Here is a 17373-nt window from a genome sequence, read left to right as displayed (position 1 = left end):
CACTCGAGAAAGAGGCGACGGAAGTAACGTCGAAAAATAATGTGCGCGTTCCAGATCGTCTAGATTGCAGACGAGTTGTGGAGTAGCACAATGTGCTGCTTCACTTGTTGGTCGTTCTTACAGTCAAACTACTACAACACCAAATTAAAGACACGCCATAGCTACTACTGGATATAAATGTGTAAAACATACTCAGTCATTGAGTTGCCGCTTCGTGAAATGTAGACCACCTGGAACGCGTCCCCATTCTATGGTACTGTAGTTTGATGACGCGGTAACTATACGGAAGTTGTAAACATGGAGCTCCCCACCGCGGACGGCCTGTCTGCACCTCTGCCTGGAAGATGTGCTTTTTACGTGGAAAAGAAAAAACGATACTGCAAAATGATAGTTGGAAGTGGAAAAGCATATTGTGGGGAACATGCTAATGCGGTAAGTAGAGCAGGACACCAGCACACTGTTTGACACAACTGTCAAAGTATTCCCAGCCAGGGCTAGCCCCATAAACTACCACCTGACCGTGGGGGATTGGTGTAGGCTACTGTTATGGCAACTGAAGATAGTTGACTAAACTCCACTCCATGGTGAATAAAGTTTCAGATTAACTCCACCAACGGAGTGATGCAGAGACCAGGCTAAGTGAAATTAATCTCCGACTACATCGATTCGGCCATAGACTGTAACAAAATATGGATGAAGCAGATGCCGCGTTCATGTGCCAGTCGGAACTAGGGACCTCAAATGTTAGACGCAGCACGTGTATAACTACAACCAATTAGCAAGTCGGCACTTCCGAGTTTCCTAGTTCCGACTAGAACGTGAACCAGACTGTAAAAATCAATATGGATGAAGCCATCACCCCATTGTTTGTTATGAGAATGCTCAGTGGCACATTTGATTATCAGGAAGTCATTTCAGCAGGTCACCATCTTACTACATGGAGGAGTTTTTGGAAACGTTGCATGTACAGTTTGAGTTACTCTAGGACAGGTTTCCCCAACTGGTGGCCCGCAGGACGAATTTGGCATGCAGGTGGTTTTTATTTGGCTCCACAACTTTTCTAAGCATAAAAGACTGTAAAAACACCAGGAAATCAGCTCCAAGTGATTTTAATTTAGGAAATCTGTTCCCAAGTATTCACACGCATAATAGAGAGGAATGTGTTTGTATACAAATGTAAGCAAGGTTTGAAATGATCTATTTGGGATTCTTGCTGTCAAATTGCAATTTACAAATTATTTGTAGTTATGTTCCGGCCCCGACCATCTAATCAAGAAAAAAATCGGCCCGCGGCTGAACCTAGTTGATGATCCCTGCTCTAAGAAGTGATGTTGCAGGCTAGCTCAGTGCTGCCACCTCTCATGGAGTAACTCAAGTTGAATGCTGACCAAGGTACTGCAGGCTGGCATTAGCAACAAAATTATCCTTATAACATTGTCTGTGTATGATTTTAAAGTAATCGGTTCAAATAGGGATGCACAATATATCGGTGAACATATCGGAATCGGCCGATATAGCTAAAAATGCCAACATCGGTATCGGCCCGATGTCTAGTTTAACGCCGATGTGCAAGACCGATGTCAAAGCTGACGTGCATACCTATATAACGTAGGTACATGATGTAATGACGCCACGTAAAATGTTGCGTTACATGTGCAACACAGCATTCCTAACCTAGCCCACAACGTCTGCTGTGTGGATCGAGCAGTCAACAAGTCAAGCAATCATTTGAAAGAGTAAGAAAATTTCAGCGAGACAACTCAAAGGTGAAATCCATTAAAGCCAAGATAATGGAATTCATTGCCCTTGACAATCAACCGTTCTCTGTCGTGGGTGATGTTGGCTTTCGCGACTGGTTGAGCACCGGTACACACTACCATGCACGCTATTTTTCAGATGTTGACCTACCGGAGTTACACAGTAATAGCGTCACTGCTATTAGCTTCACGACATACTATGGAACGCCATTTGGGTCTTTGCGTGTCAAAAAAGACACACGTCAAATAACACTATTTGACGCATTAAATAAGATTTTAATTTGACACTTGTCAAATAACACAGTTCTATTATAGAATGTTGTGTGCTCTCAATTTGCACATGCAAGCCAAGCTCCACCACTACTATCAGTAGCACTGTCAAAGCTGTACAAAAAAGTCTGAAAACAAGCCACAAACGATGTGTTTACAATACCGCATTGGTAATAAAGCATTATTTGTTCGACCGCAACTTCTGGGGTAGCTAGCTAGCTTTACCTTGGTACCTTACGAGCACCAATACAACCACCCTGAAAACAATTTACCAGTAGAAACTGCAGTCATTTTCATTATCAGTTCATGAAAATAAATAGCTAGCCAGCTACTTAACCCTGTTGCCCAAAGCTAACGTTATAAGCAGCCAACTAGCTTCATCTGGCTAGTGATGCTCGACCGGACTGGGTTATATGTTGTGAAGCTAGCCACAATAAGGATTAGGCACAATAGTGGAATTTGTGATTTGCCTTCAAAATAAAAGTACCTTTTTGAAAGTGATGCAGAAGGTTACAATTGGTGGAATCATACCATATTTAGACTAGATAATATTAAACAAGATTGGAATGTGAAGCAATGAAGTGGGTATCCGTCTACTCGGTGACACTCACAGAACACAACTGGGAAGAGTTTCCGCAAATATTAGCATTGTAGCTCTTATCACAGAAATGTGACTGTGAAATCACCTCCCCAGTCAGCCAATTGTGTATTGACATTCATATTGCACTGTACAGCTTTACCTAAGGATTGGGAATCAATGAAATGGGGTATCAGTCTACTCAAAACCCAATATATTTTTTCCACACAGTATTGTTTTTCCTCTGGAATACTGTTCAATACACATAGGTTGACAATAAATGTGGCTCAATTCAGTTGTTTCAGAGTCCCGCAATAAGAGCTACGACGCTAATGTTCTCTGGGTGTCACTGAGTAGACTGATACCCATGTCATTAATCCACAATCCATAGGTAAGGCTGTACAGTGAAATAAGTATGCCCCCAATGCAATTATAAAGTATAATACATCCAGTGTGATTTCAACAGATTTGTCAAATTAACACATTATTGTCTTTTGACATTATATAACATTCCAACCTTGTTTTGCATGATTTATTCAATTATAGCATAATTCTACTATTTGTATTAATTTGCATCACTGTCAATGACATATTTTATTTTGAAGGCTAACCGCAAAGTCCACTACTGTGGCTAATTCCTATTGTGGCTAGCTCCACATAGATTGGTCCGACCACAATTAATCAAATAAGAACTGTCTTATAAATTAGGGTTATTTTAAATCATGACACCTAGCTATATAGTTACAGTTGAAGTCGGAAGTTTACATACACTTAGGTTGGAGTCATTAAAACTTGTTTTTCAAACACCACAAATTTCTTGTTAACAAACTATAGTTTTTGCAAGTCGGTTAGGACATCTACTTTGTGCATGACATGTAATTTTTCCAACAATTGTTTACAGATAGATTATTTCACTTATATTTCACTGTATCACAATTCCAGTGGGTCAGAAGTTTACATACACCAAGTTGACTGTGCCTTTAAACAGCTTGGAAAATTCCAGAAAATTATGTCATGGCTTTAGAAGCTTCTGATAGGCTATTTGACATAATTTGAGTCAATTGGAGGTGTACCTGTGGATGTATTTCTTGGTGACTCTTTGCTTGACATCATGGGAAAATGAAAAGAAATCAGGCAAGACCTCAGAAAAAAATTGTAGACCTCCACAAGTCTGGTTCATCCTTGGGAGCAATTTCCAAATGCCTGAAGGTACCACGTTTATCTGTACAAACAAAAGCACGCAAGTATAAACACCATGGGACCACGCAGCCGTCATACCGCTCAGGAAGGAGACATGTTCTGTCTCCTAGAGATGAATGTACTTTGGTGCGAAAAGTGCAAATCAATCCCAGAACAACAGCAAAGGACCATGTGAAGATGCTGGAGGAAACAGGTACAAAAGTATCTATATCCACAGTAAAACGAGTCCTAAATCGACATAACCTGAAAGGCCGCTCAGCAAGGAAGAAGCCACTGCTCTTAAACCGCCATAAAAAAGCCAGACTATGGTTTTCAACTGCACATGAGGACAAAGATCATACCTTTTGGAGAAATGTCCTCTGGTCTGATGAAACAAAAATAGAACTGTTTGGTCATAATGGCCATCGTTATGTTTGGAGGAAAAAGGTGGGAGGCTTGCAAGCCAAAGAACACCATCCCAACTGTGATGCTTTGCTGCAGGAGGGACTGGTGCACTTCACAAAATAAATGGCATCATGAGGAGAGAAAAGTATGTGGATATATTGAAGCAACATCTCAAGACATCAGTCAGGAAGTTGAAGCTTGGTCGCAAATAGGTCTTCCAAATGGACAATGACCCCAAGCATACTTCCAAAGTTGTGGCAAAATAGCTTAAGGACAACAAAGTCAAGGTATTGGAGTGTCCATCACAAAGCCATGCCCTCAATCCTATGGAAAATTTGTGGGCAGAACTGAAAAAGCGTGTGCGAGCAAGGAGGCCTACAAAAGTTTCTAAAACAGTTTGAATGGTGTCTGTGAGTATAACAGAACTCATATGGCAGGCAAAAACCTGAGAGAAATCCAAGCAGGAAGTGGAAAGTCTGAGAATTGTAGTACTTCTTTTGATTCTTTATCGAAACTACAGTGTCTGTGGGGGACGTTGCACTTCCTAAGGCTTCCATTGGCTGTCAACAGCCTTCAGAAAGTGGTTTGAGCATTATCCTGTCACTGGGCAGATAATAGGAGCTCAGTTACTGAGTGGTCTGCCTGGCAACAAAGGGATTGGATATGCGCGGTCACGCGAGCGCGCCATTCCTTCTTTTTCTTCTTGAATGAATATGCTATTGTCCGGTTGGAATATTATTGCAATTTTACGTTAAAAATACCATAAAGATTGATTTTAAACAGCGTTTGACATGCTTCTAAATATGGTAATGGAACATTTTGACTTTTCGTCTCTGGTTCCGCGCTCGCACGTTATGCCTTTGGATAAGTGATCTGTACGCACGAACAAAACGGAGGCATTTGTACATAAATATGGATTATTTCGAACAAAAACATTTCTTGTGGAAGTAGCAGTCCTGGGAGTGCATTCTGACGAAGATCAGCAAAGGTAAGAGAATATTTCTAATACTAATTCTGAGTTTAGGTTGCCCCGAACTTGGCGGGTGTCAAGTTTTGGTGGGAATACATTTTCTGAACATCACGCGCCAATGTAAAATGATGTTTTTGGATATAAATATGAACTTTATCAAACAAAACATACATGTATTGTGCAACATAATGTCCTTGGAGTGTCATTTGATGAAGATCGTCAAAGGTTAGTGCTTCATTTAGCTGTGTTTTGGGTTTCATTGACACATGTCCTTGCTTGGAAAATGGATGGCTGTGTGATTATTTTTGTCTATGTACTCTCCTAACATAATCTAATGGCAATCTTCGTGGTCAATATTCATGGATATATATATAAAAAAATAATAATCAGAACACAATCATTGCTTCTATTTCACTAGATTTTTGTATTTGAACTAGTGATGCACTGATATGAAATTTTGGGCCGGAACCAATAAACAGACACCGATAACCGATATTTAACATTTTAGCGGCCTTTTAAGCATTCTAGTACAGTTAAATAGTTAACACACGCACACGGACGCAGCGGTCTAAGGCACTGCATCTCAGTACAAGAGGTGTCACTACAGTCCCTGGTTAGAATCCAGGCTGTATCACATCGGGCCGTGATTGGGGGTCCCATAGGGCGGCACACAATTGGCCTAGCGTCGTCTGGGTTTGGCCTTCATTGTAAATAAGAATTTGTTTTTAACTTCTATGGGCTACGTGGGATGCTAGCGTCCCAACTGCGGGACACAGCCAGTGAAATATCAGGGCGGCAAATTCAAAAACAACAAAATGTCATAATTTAACTTTCTCAAACATACAACTATTTTGGGGGTGTGGGAAAACCCCCTCTCTCCCATCGCTCCATGGTGTGCAGCACGCGATCCATGGCTGTGCCAAGATTTTGGAGCATCGTCGCGTGCTGCTGGACGCGCTCCTCCACTGGTAACGGAGGACTAGATGCACCTGCTGACTCCATATTAGGTGCGTATTTCTGTCTGGTGTCAGTGTGCAGCGGTTAGGACGGAGTCGGGCGCAGGACACAGAACTGAGTAAAAGACGTATTTTACTCAAAAAGAAACAACAACAATTTCCACGCAGGGAAAAACACACCAGCTCACAGAAGTCTTGAACACTAAACAAAGAACAAACACTCACAAAACCATGATCAGTGATCAGCTAGAAAGCCGGTGATGTCGAACGCTGCCCGAACAAGGAGAGGCACCAACTTCGGCGGAAGTCATGACACTGCGGTACCGCGGTCGGCCTTCAACCTGAAATCCTCAATGCGAGGTGGCAGTCGTTTCTCCCTGGATTCGTTCAAGGTCAATACTTAAAAAAAGATTACATTCTGAAACACTTACCTTGTACCTATGTTTATCCTCTGGTTCCGTGGCTTTCTTTGTTAGCAGAAACCATACTTTTTCAATAAACGTTAATCAAATACAACCACGACTGTTTCCTTGTTGAGATTCAATTGGCACATGTGCATTTGCGCTGAGTTGCCATCTTAGAGCAACAGCAATGCACAAACAGTCAGTTGTATTTGATTAACGTTTATTAGAAAATTATATATTTCAGCAAACAAAGAAAGGAACGCAACTACAGAGAACAAAAATAGGTACACGGTAAGCGTTTAAGTTTTGACATTGGACGAATCAATGAAGTCTGAGCTGAATTCCATAAAGCTGATAATGTTGATCAGACACTTCCGGCTCCATGGAGTGGAATTTAGTCAGCTACTGTGGTTGATGTTTACAATACAAGGAGCAGCTAGCTAACTCATGAGATGGCAACAGTAAGCAGGTTTCCATCTCACCTTTTTTAATGCGAGTACAGTACCTTTTTTTATGACCGCCCTGATGGAAATGGGAAAAATGTTGAGCTTTCCAAATGTCGACAAAACAAAATACGCTAGACAAGGTATCTTTGTGTCTGTAAAATTAATTATGCGAGAAATGTTGGTGGAAACACCTTTATTCGCAAATATTGATATAATAACATATCGAAGTAAACTTGGAGTCACGTGATGACGTGTGGTCCTCCTTCAACTCGTCAGGAAAGCATGCTGTTTATTAGGATAGAGATGAAATAAGTTATGATGACCTTCACAGGGTGGTGAAAGTGCAAGGTGATGAGCTTGATGCTCCTTTCTATTAAATATCCAGGGTTTCAGGTGACATGATCATCGATACTAGGCTGCCGTTTGACAAATAAAAATAATCTTGCCCTTTTGTCCATAATAATCCCCTGATATAGGCTATAGCTGCGCTCTAGCCAACAGCATGCAATACTGTATCTGCATTCTTTTGGCTAGAGCCAATCTAACATTTATGTGAGAACCATCAGTAGAGTTGAAAATGCGATGGAAACCCATTCAACTTTGAGTTTTTATTCGGTACATGGGAATTTAACTGCAAAAGGTATTTTTATGTGCATGACGTCATCACGCAGAGCCTTTTCTTTGCACATTTGTACATTTGATGGAACATCAACATCTCATATGTTTTTATGCAGATTTTAGAATATGCGCATGAAAATCTGTCGCCAATTGGATGAAAACCTAGCTAGTGGGAGTGATATAAGTTTCATATGGCAACTTCTTCTCTTGTGCTGTGTTTAGGAAAAGGACTGTGAGAAAAAAAGAATACCATGTCCTCTGGATCCAAAACAGTGAGTTGGCACTTGGGAGAGACAAAATCCAGAATTTTAAAAAGGTAAATTGTACAATTTCAGGAGAACCTCTAAATCTATGATTTCTTCTGTCTTTGTAGCACTGTATTCGAAGACCTTTTAGCAAAACATCTGAAGAAGTGCAACTCCAGAGAGAAACCCAAACCTGTAAGTTGAATATACACTGACCAAAAATATAAACGCAACATGTAAAGTGTTGGTCCCATGTTTCATGAGCTGAAATAAAAGATCCCAGAAATTTTTCCAAAGCACAAAAAGCTTATTTCTCTCAAATTTTGTGCACAAATCCGTTAGTGAGCATTTCTCCTTTGCCAAGATAATCCATCCACCTGACAGGTGTGGCATATCAAGTAGCTGATTAAACAGCATAATCATTACACAGGTGCACCTTGTGCTGAGGGCAAAAGGCCACTCTAAAACATGCAGTTTTGTCACACAACACAATGCCACAGATGTCTCAGGTTTTGAGGTAGGGTGCAATTGGCATGCTGACTGCAGGAATGTCCACCAGAGCTGTTGCCAGAGAGTTTCATGTTTATTTCCCTACCATAAGCTGCCTCCAACGTTGTTTTAGAGAATTTGTCAGTACGTCCAACCGGCCTCATAACCATAACCACGCCAGCCCAAGACCTCCACATTCGGCTTCTTCACTTGCAGGATTTTCTGAGATTAATTTCTGGACAATTTGTCAGAAACCATCTCAGGGAATCTCATCTGCGTGCTCGTTGTTCGCACCAGAGTTTTGACATGACTCGAGTTTGATGTCGTAAACGCTTTTAGTAGGCAAATGCTCACCTTCGATGGCACACGGATGAATCCCAGTTTCAACTGTACCGGGCAGATGGCGTCGTGTGAGCGAGCGGTTTGCTGATGTCGGTGTTGTGAACAGAGTGCCCCGTGTTGGCGGTGAGGTTATGGTATGGGCAGGCATAAGCTACGGACAACGAACGCAATTGCATTTTATCGATGGCAATTTGAATGCACAGATACCGTGACGAGATCCTGAGGCCCATTGTCGCGCCATTCATCAGCTGCCATCACCTCATGTTTCAGCTTGAAAATGTCGCAAGGATCTGTACACATTTCATGGAAGATAAATGGCCCAGTTCTTCCATGGTCTGCATACTTACCAGATATGTCACCCATTGAGCGCGTTTGGGATGCTCTAGATCAACGTGTACGACAGCGTGTTCCAGTTCCCACCAATATCCAGCAACTTCACACAGCCATTGAAGAGGATTGGGACAACATTCCACAGGCCACAATCAACAGCCTGACCAACTCTATGCAAAGAAGATGTGTAGCGCTGCGTGAGGTAAATGGTGGTCACACTAGACACTGACTGGTTTTCTGATCCATAACCCAATTTTTTTTTTAAATTTTTTTTTAAGGTATCTGTGACCAAAAGATGCATATCTGTATTCCTCATTTGTTCAGTGTAATTATGAGAATACATACCCGGGTATCTCAAATACCAGGTATCTCAAATACATTGGCCTAAATGTCCCTTCTATCAGCCTAAAATTATTAATCTTTCTTTCTCCTATGCAAATGTAGCTGTTCTATGTGCAAGATATTAATGCTGGACCAGCCATTGTTGAGGACACCCCCAAAGATGAGGTAATGTCAAAGACGCATACACATTGACATGAAAGGGAATTCTCAACATTTTGCTAGTGTTGGAAGCTTAGCTGATTTCAGCATTTAGTCACTAAAGTGACATTATTTACTAGAAACTGGGTGTATGTCTTATGAGCAGAACCTTAGAAAGATGCTGACATTACCTACAATAGAGACACACCATGATTAAGGCCATACTTACATGATTCACTTTTATTTAGGTACCTTTATCAGATCGCAGCAAAGCAGAGTTGAACCTGCTCATAAAAAAACTGAAGACTGCCGTCAAAGGTAAGCAATACCTAACAGTATTAGCACTGACATGCTTAACATGATTCATCCAATGTGGTGTTTAATGTATGAGCCCCCAATGTTTCTGCAGGGTTCAAATGCAAACATGAAGAAAAGATACAATCTCACCCTGCTCTCCATGAAGCTTTGAATGATCCAAAGAATGGGGACTCTGCGTTCAAACACCTGAAGCAACAGGTACTTTAATCTCACATGATTTGCATTTATTTATATACATAATCTTTCAATATAAATTAATGTATGATTTGCCTGTTTTAAAAGGCGTCCCTTTTAGGAAACATGGAGGATTTGCACCTGCTTGGACCTAACAGGTGTTTTGTTGAGTTTGGTGCCGGGAAAGGCAAGCTTTCCCACTGGATCCATGTCGCTCTGAAAGCCTATGACGACATCCATTTCCTGCTTGTGGAAAGATCAAGCACTCGTTTTAAAGTAAAACACCACCTGTTAAGCAATGTTTTATCTTTCAAACCGTTTATACATAAAGTGATTTATTTGGCTGTGCACACATCTTCACTGTTAGGTAATTGTCCCCCCATTTCATTATCTCTTTCAGGTAGATGGCAAACACCAAAATTCTGATACCAAATTTGAAAGACTACAAGTGGATATTCAGCACCTTGATTTGCGTAAGTAACTAAATTAAAAGCCACATTTAATTTGAATAATATTTATTCACATAAAACAGTCAGTCAGTTATCATGTAAGACTTCATCACATACAGGCACCCTACCCTGTTAGTGTTTTCTGGAGGTGAAGTGGATTATACTTTTCAACATAGTGAAAGAGATGCCACACCCTCTAAAAATGTACGTGATGAGATCACCCTTCAAACACAAGTGGGCACTGACAAATTGCCTGGGAAGCACACTTATATATTATGAAGATTAGAAGGATTTGTACAGCCAAGTTGAGAGTTGATTTAAGAATTGAACAAAGCACTAGCAGGCACGATGAGTTGAGCTTTTCTGAAACCTTTTCCTGTTATTTGCCTTTTAGGTAAAGTTCCTCTCCTCCAAGAAAAGGGACTTCCAGTGGTTGGAGTGGGCAAACACTTGTGTGGCGCAGCAACAGGTAAGACCAGGCACTACATCTGAGTACTAGGTCTCAGCAGGGGGGAAAGATCTTGTACTGGAATCTTGAATGGTGTTGAATTTTGAAAGGCATCATAGAAGTGGTTCCAAAAAGAATAGTTATTGATTAATGCGTCTTTGATTCACTCCTTGCTCTCTAACCTCCACCGCACTGAATAGACCTTGCTCTTCAATGCCTACTGGGCAACTCGGAGACTGCGCCCCATGGGATTGAAGATCAGCCACCCAGCAAGCGTTCAAAGCTCCAGCAGCAGCCTGGAGAGTCTACAGGACCAGAGCTACAGCCCATTCCCAGGGCGGCAGGGGAGACTGCTGCTGGCCAGGAGCTGAGGGTAGGTGGGGTGGCCATCGCCTTGTGCTGCCACCACCGCTGTGACTGGAGGCATTATGTAGGCAAGGAGTTCTTCAAGGAGAAAGGACTAGGTGCCTCTGAGTTCGCTGCCTTCCTGCGCATGTCAAGTTGGGCGACCTGTGGCTTGAGACAAGCAAGACAGACCTCTCCACCACAAGGTCAAACTGACCAAACGTTTGAGGAAGAGGAGCACGAGGCGACAGAAGAGGCTGAACTAGACAGCTTGGAAGGGTGAGTATTGCCGTTGAGCTGTAGACATAAATTGCACCCATGTCGCATAGTCATTGTAACATAGACTGAAGACCTGTCGTCACATTGTGTCCAACATAAACAACAATTGCGTCATCTTTTTTTTTCTTCTGTACTATTAGAGTGTTGAATGCTGAGGACCGTGAACACATAGGGCGCCTGTGCAAGCTGCTGATTGACCAGGGCAGGGTTCACTTCCTGCAGCAGAAGGGATTTGACTCCCGCCTACTCTACTACACCAGCTCAGACGTTTCTCTAGAAAACGTGTTGCTAACTGCACTTCCCGCCTCGCGGTGAAAATAAATTCCATTGATGGTGCAACCTGCGCGGTGCACGGACAGCACAACTCTCTATTTTGAGCAGTGCAATTTATCTTGATACTTTTCCCTTTTTTTTAAGCCAAGAAAGCAAGCAACCTGTTTGCAGTTACAGAAAACAGACTGTTAACAGAAGAAAACAGACTGTTAACAGAAGAAAACAGACTGTTAACAGAAGAAAACAGACTGTTAACAGAAGAAAACAGACTGTTAACAGAAGAAAACAGACTGTTAACAGGGCAAAAAGCTCAGGACATAGCAGACAAGACTATGGTTGGAGTCAATTCCATTTAAAGTCTAGTCAATTGATTTTTGTAAATTATTTTAAAAATGTCCAGGAAATTTAAGTGGATTTGACCCCAATGTTGGACAAGTTAGATTTCCCAAAAAGAGAAAGAAATGCTCAGAAGGACATGCTTGACAAGACCAGGCCGTCACCACACGGAGGACGAGACGCTGTCCACAACAGACAAGGCAGGAACCGACAGAGGCCAACATGAATGACTGCTACAGTAGGTCACAGTGACGGTGCAGATTCTGCCACAGCTTCAAGGATCACATTTAGTTCTGAGGTGTAGTTTGACTCAGGTGCTGAAACAGACATTTCAAAAGGACAGTGTCATTAAAGAGCAATTCCGGGGGTGGGTCTACAAAAATGCAAATACCTTTTGGCATGATTTGTTCCAGGAACAATTAGTAATATCCCTCATAAATATTCATAGTAGTCAGCAAATGACAACGTGTCTTGGAAGCTAGCTAGTGAGTCAAACTGCACTAGATGGCACCGTTCGCTTTGATACAGAACGTAACGTTAGCTGGATGAGTTGAGGACTTTTCTCACCTCTTGGACTGAGTGGTAACGTTAGCTTGTTTTTCTGCGTGCATTAAACTGGAATAAACTTTTCAATAAGATGTCAGCTTACCCTGCTATTAGTCAACAGATCACCATACAGTTCAAGTACATATTTGTTGGTACATACGATTTACACGATGCATATTTAGCATGGCGTTAACTCTTTTCCGTGCCTCCTGGCAGTAGACACGCATGAAATCTCGGCCAAACATCTCTCTGTCATCCTCTTCCTCATCCTCAGATTTCTTCGGGGCAGCAGGCAGCTCCACTTCATATGTTAGAGGGTTGTCTCTGAAATTCACAAACCTGCAAGTATAGCGAACATGATGAATGAAGATTAATTTGTTTTGATATACAATACATTGGTGGAAATCTTTTGCTAGTTTTAATATGAATAAAAAGCATTTGTAAATACAATTAATGACTCCTGGCTTACGTATTTGTATACCCACTTTTATTAGGTTAATTGTTGCCGATCTGGGCCAATACATTTGTTTGTCTACAGTCCACTCACCCCCAAAACAACCAATATCTCCCACCCCTAGACATGACTCTCACCTGAGGTTGTTCATATCCTCCATCATTGAGGGAATGTCATGTAGCTTATTGTTGCTAAGCACCAGCGTGTCCAGGCTTCGCATGTAACAGATGTTGTCAGGCAGGAACTCCAGTTCGTTCCTCTGCAGCCACATAGTATGCAGCTTCTCCATTCTGGACAGAGCAAGCACATATGTATGTCGTTTTTTTTTCTTTCTCGTGTATTTCTATCAATATGCTGTGCTTGGATATATGGTTATGGTAGATGTGTGTAAGCCTACCTGTGGATGTCATGTGGTAAGCTCTGCAGCCGATTTCCACCCATATCCAACCATTCCAGGGCAGGCAGACTCACCACACTCTCTGGGATCTCTGTGAACTGGTTCATGGAGAGATCCAAGTGGCAAAGCTTCTTCAGGTTGCTAATCTGAGGACAACAGAACGGGAAATTAGCACAGTGAGGGACACGCACATTAATCATCATGTACCTAGAAGGTTCCATTAAAGGAATATAAAAAAATGTAAAACACTACTTCATATTCATAATCTCCAGCACCACCCCAACATCAACATATGTGAAAATGGCGCGTTTCTATGTTTTGTAGTAACAAATATTGAGAAAGATGAGCGTTTCCAATGACATCAACAAATTAGTTGGCAATGCCTACTCACAATTGGTCAAAATCACACGATGCACACCAATGATGTCATTGGAAACACTTAAATTCCTATATCCTTTTTATTACAAAACATAAAAAAGCACAATTTTCACATATGTTGATGGTGGGGTGGTGCTGGAGAGCATGAATATGAAGTTGAAAAATGGTTTAGTTTCCCTTTAACATTAAACCAACAATCATGCCATGTTGGGTACCTCTGAAGGCAGCTCGTCAAGGTCCCTGTTCATTGCCAGCTCCAGTTTCTCCAGGTTCTCACAACAGCCCAGTTCTTCTGGAACACTTTGCACTCTATTGTAGCTCACCAGCAGCTCCCTTAGCCTGGTCAGTTTACCTAGAGAGAGAAAGCTACACAGTAGGCCATGTGTTCTGACATGAAGCACAAGTCATCACCCACTGGGCACAGACGACAATTCAATATCTATTCCATGTTGGTTCAACATACTTTCAATGAAATTACGTGGACACTACGTGATTCAACCAGTGTGTGCCCAGTGGGCAGCGCCTGTGATACATTCATTGAGGGCATGTTACATGTAACTGGTTTACTGACCAATCTCTTTTGGGATCTCTGTGATGGCATTTCGGGACAGGTCAAGAACAAGCAGATTCTCAAAGCTGGAAATGAAGCGGGGGATTGTCTGTAGTCCAACCCTGTGAAGCTGCCACTCCATGAGCTGAGGAAAGTGAACCAAGGCTCGAGGCAAAGTCTGTCAAAGAAGAGTAGTCAACATAAAAAAGGGTTATCTGGTGCTATGCTTGTCAATTTTCCCCAAAAGTAGAGTTTGTCATCAAAATAGAACAGCAAGTGTTTTTACACAATCATACGACATAGAGTTAAGATGACGGAAGGTACCTTCCATTCTTCTTTCTCTATCCTTAAAATGACACGTCCTTCCTCTGTCACCACCTTCTCTTTCAGCTTGGCCAATATTATCCGATCTTCCCAGTTATGTCTCACCCTTTGGTATAGATGTAGAGCAATAAGTCATAGACAGGTCCAAGTTATCTCAGTGGGTTTGGGCTCATTCACTTTCAATTAAGCCTATTGGCTTACCCATGGATATTAAATATTCAATAAAATTATGGATAAATATCACTCACCTACCTACACCGGCCCTTTGTTCTTGTTGCTTCTGCAGATCTTGTTTTGTTTTCTTAATTCTAGTCTCCCAAAGGGACTTGATAGAGCTGACAGAGCCACTGCACACTGCCACCCCGGTCATGGTGACCCTACACCAACTGTTCAAACAGCTCCCAAAAAAGTCTAAACTCAAAACAGGACTGGAGTCTGGTTGATCACTGCTTCCCTTAATTAGATGGACAGAGCTAGACAAGGACAGATGCAGGAAATTCTCTGTTCAGATTTCTTCACTGCAGAAGGAAACTCGCTCATAATGATGATTGATAACATAAGATTATGTAGCCTGTTTTTTATTAGGATCTTCATTCATCTTCCATATCAAGAGTAGATAACTCTTTCACATAATTGACAAAAATGATTAAATACATATGTCACCCCAAATAGACTGTAAAGTTCAAGGAAGCACTAACACAATGTGCGAGTTCAAAACCGATTGGAGCACAGCTGTAGTAGTCCTGTAAGAAATTGTAAAATAGTACTTTCTAGATTGGACAAATTTGCATCAAGAAAACCCTTGTAATAAATTCCTCACAAATCTCTTCAGTGTATTCCATTGTGTTGACGGAATAGCTTATTTGCTTTGAAAATCTTGTAAGAGTAGCAATAGACCTCGTCCCATGTCTGTCAGTGGTGTTCCTTGATGAAACGTGACCCTAGAGGAGGTCTAATTTTAGTCAGGGGTAGAACACTGAAAATAGTGTTGGTGGTCACATGCTAAACTTGGCACATGGACTTCTGTCTCCCCTGACAACACATACGTTCAGAAGACGGTAGGAAGAATAGAGTGAAATAGTTTGTGGTGGAAAACCTTCAATGTCCATGCAACATGTTTGTCCTCTGTTTAACGGGGAGTGAAATAAGAATAATTTAGGATCAGCTCTATTTGTTTCAAAATCTGAAAGATAGACTAAAAGAGTGAGCAATGGTCAATAGAAAGATGGTTATATTTTAAATAGACTGTAGGCCTATGTGATCTACAGACCTTTTATTAGCCATAAAGAAATACTGGGAATTTTCAACCTGTACTTCTGTCCCATGCTTTACTTTCAGGTTTGGTAACAACTGTTCAGTTCCTATAGATCAGGGCAGTCAAACTCATTCCATGGAGGGCCTAGTGCAAGGTTCGGGACAAATTTGCCCCCCCCCCAAAAAAAATATATATATATACTTTTTTTTCATTATAGTTAGACAGAAAATATTGTAAAAACACCAGCAAAATTGTGATTTTAATTTTGGAATACTGTTCCAAATAATTCCCATCATAGAGATATGTGCTCGTATACAAATCTAAGCAAGGTTACAAATTATTATGTTTCAGTCACATATTGTATGTTTGGGCTTCTTGTGGTAAATGTGCAGGATTACAAATTATTAGCAATTCTGTTCAAGAACAAAATCGGCCCACGGCTGAATCTATACTGAACAAAAATATGAACACAACATGTAAAGTGTTGGTCCCATGTTTCATGAGCTAAAATAAAAGATTCCAGAAATGTTCCATATGCACAAAAAGCTAATTTCTTTCAAATGTTGTGTACAAATTTGTTTACATCCCTGTTAGTGAGCATTTCTCCTTTGCCAAGATAATCCATCCAGCTGACAGGTGTGGCATATCAAGAAACTGATTAAACAGCATGTCATTACACAGGTGCACCTTGTGCAGGGGACAATAAAATGGCACTCTAAAATGTGCAGTTTTGTCACACAACACAATGCCACAGATGTCTCAAGTTTTGAGGGAGCGCGCAATTGGCATGCTGACTGCAGGAATGTCCACCAGAGCTGTTGCCAGAGAATTGAATGTTTAATTTCTCTACCATAAGCCATTTCCGTCATTTTAGAGAATTTGGCAGTACGTCCAACCATCGTCACAACAGCAGACCACGTGTAACCATGCCAGCGCAGGACCTCCACATCCCTCTTCTTCACCTGCGGGATCGTATTTCTGTCTGTAATAAAGCCCTTTTGTTGGGATAAACTCATTCTTATTGGCTGGGCCTGGCTCCTCTATGCCCTCCCAGGCCCGCAACTTTGCCCAGTCATGTGAAATCCATAGATCAGGGCCTAATGCATTTATTGAAATTGACAGATTTCCTTATGTACTGTAACTCAGTAAAATCTTTGAAATTGTTGCATTTATATTTTTGTTCAGTATAGTTGATCCCTGTCCTAGTGTCTGCTGTTTTTTTCCTTTCAATGAAGACCTAGGGCTCTGTTCAATCTGTATTGATGAAACGTTACAGAAATGAAGGTCATTTCCAAATTGAGCTGACATACATAGCTGTAGATCGATAAGGAGAAAACCCGCAGACCCTCCGCCCTTTGTGGAATGAGATTGACACGTGA

The 17373-nt window shown here is 41.4% G+C and overlaps 2 protein-coding genes across 3 annotated transcripts; one reads left to right on the top strand and one right to left on the bottom strand.

Annotated features, from left to right (window-relative positions):
- The first annotated feature begins 47 nt into the window (after positions 1 to 47).
- trmt13 (tRNA methyltransferase 13) lies at positions 48 to 13086 on the top strand. Its single transcript, XM_029695729.1, has 11 exons — positions 48 to 432; positions 7805 to 7854; positions 7956 to 8022; positions 9433 to 9495; positions 9717 to 9786; positions 9878 to 9984; positions 10069 to 10236; positions 10361 to 10433; positions 10804 to 10878; positions 11058 to 11481; positions 11622 to 13086. Exons 1-11 carry the CDS (start codon positions 298 to 300, stop codon positions 11794 to 11796), a joined length of 1407 nt encoding a protein of 468 aa, XP_029551589.1. The 5' UTR covers positions 48 to 297; the 3' UTR covers positions 11797 to 13086.
- lrrc39 (leucine rich repeat containing 39) lies at positions 12230 to 15807 on the bottom strand. Of its 2 annotated transcripts, XM_029695732.1 has the most exons (9): positions 15560 to 15651; positions 14988 to 15212; positions 14740 to 14845; positions 14437 to 14593; positions 14081 to 14217; positions 13488 to 13633; positions 13228 to 13380; positions 12797 to 12975; positions 12230 to 12407 (listed from the first exon to the last, which is right to left on the bottom strand). In XM_029695732.1, the coding sequence occupies exons 2-9, from the start codon at positions 15107 to 15109 to the stop codon at positions 12334 to 12336; spliced, it is 1074 nt and encodes a 357-aa protein (XP_029551592.1). In that variant the 5' UTR covers positions 15110 to 15212; positions 15560 to 15651; the 3' UTR covers positions 12230 to 12333. The 2 variants fall into 2 exon arrangements, with proteins under 2 accessions (XP_029551592.1, XP_029551590.1); XM_029695730.1 differs by having other exon boundaries at positions 14988 to 15807.
- Positions 15808 to 17373: the final 1566 nt, after the last annotated feature.

Source organism: Salmo trutta, chromosome 17 (genome assembly GCF_901001165.1).
Source record: "Salmo trutta chromosome 17, fSalTru1.1, whole genome shotgun sequence".
Lineage (NCBI taxonomy): Eukaryota > Metazoa > Chordata > Actinopteri > Salmoniformes > Salmonidae > Salmo > Salmo trutta.
This window is presented reverse-complemented; position numbering and strand designations above follow the sequence as displayed.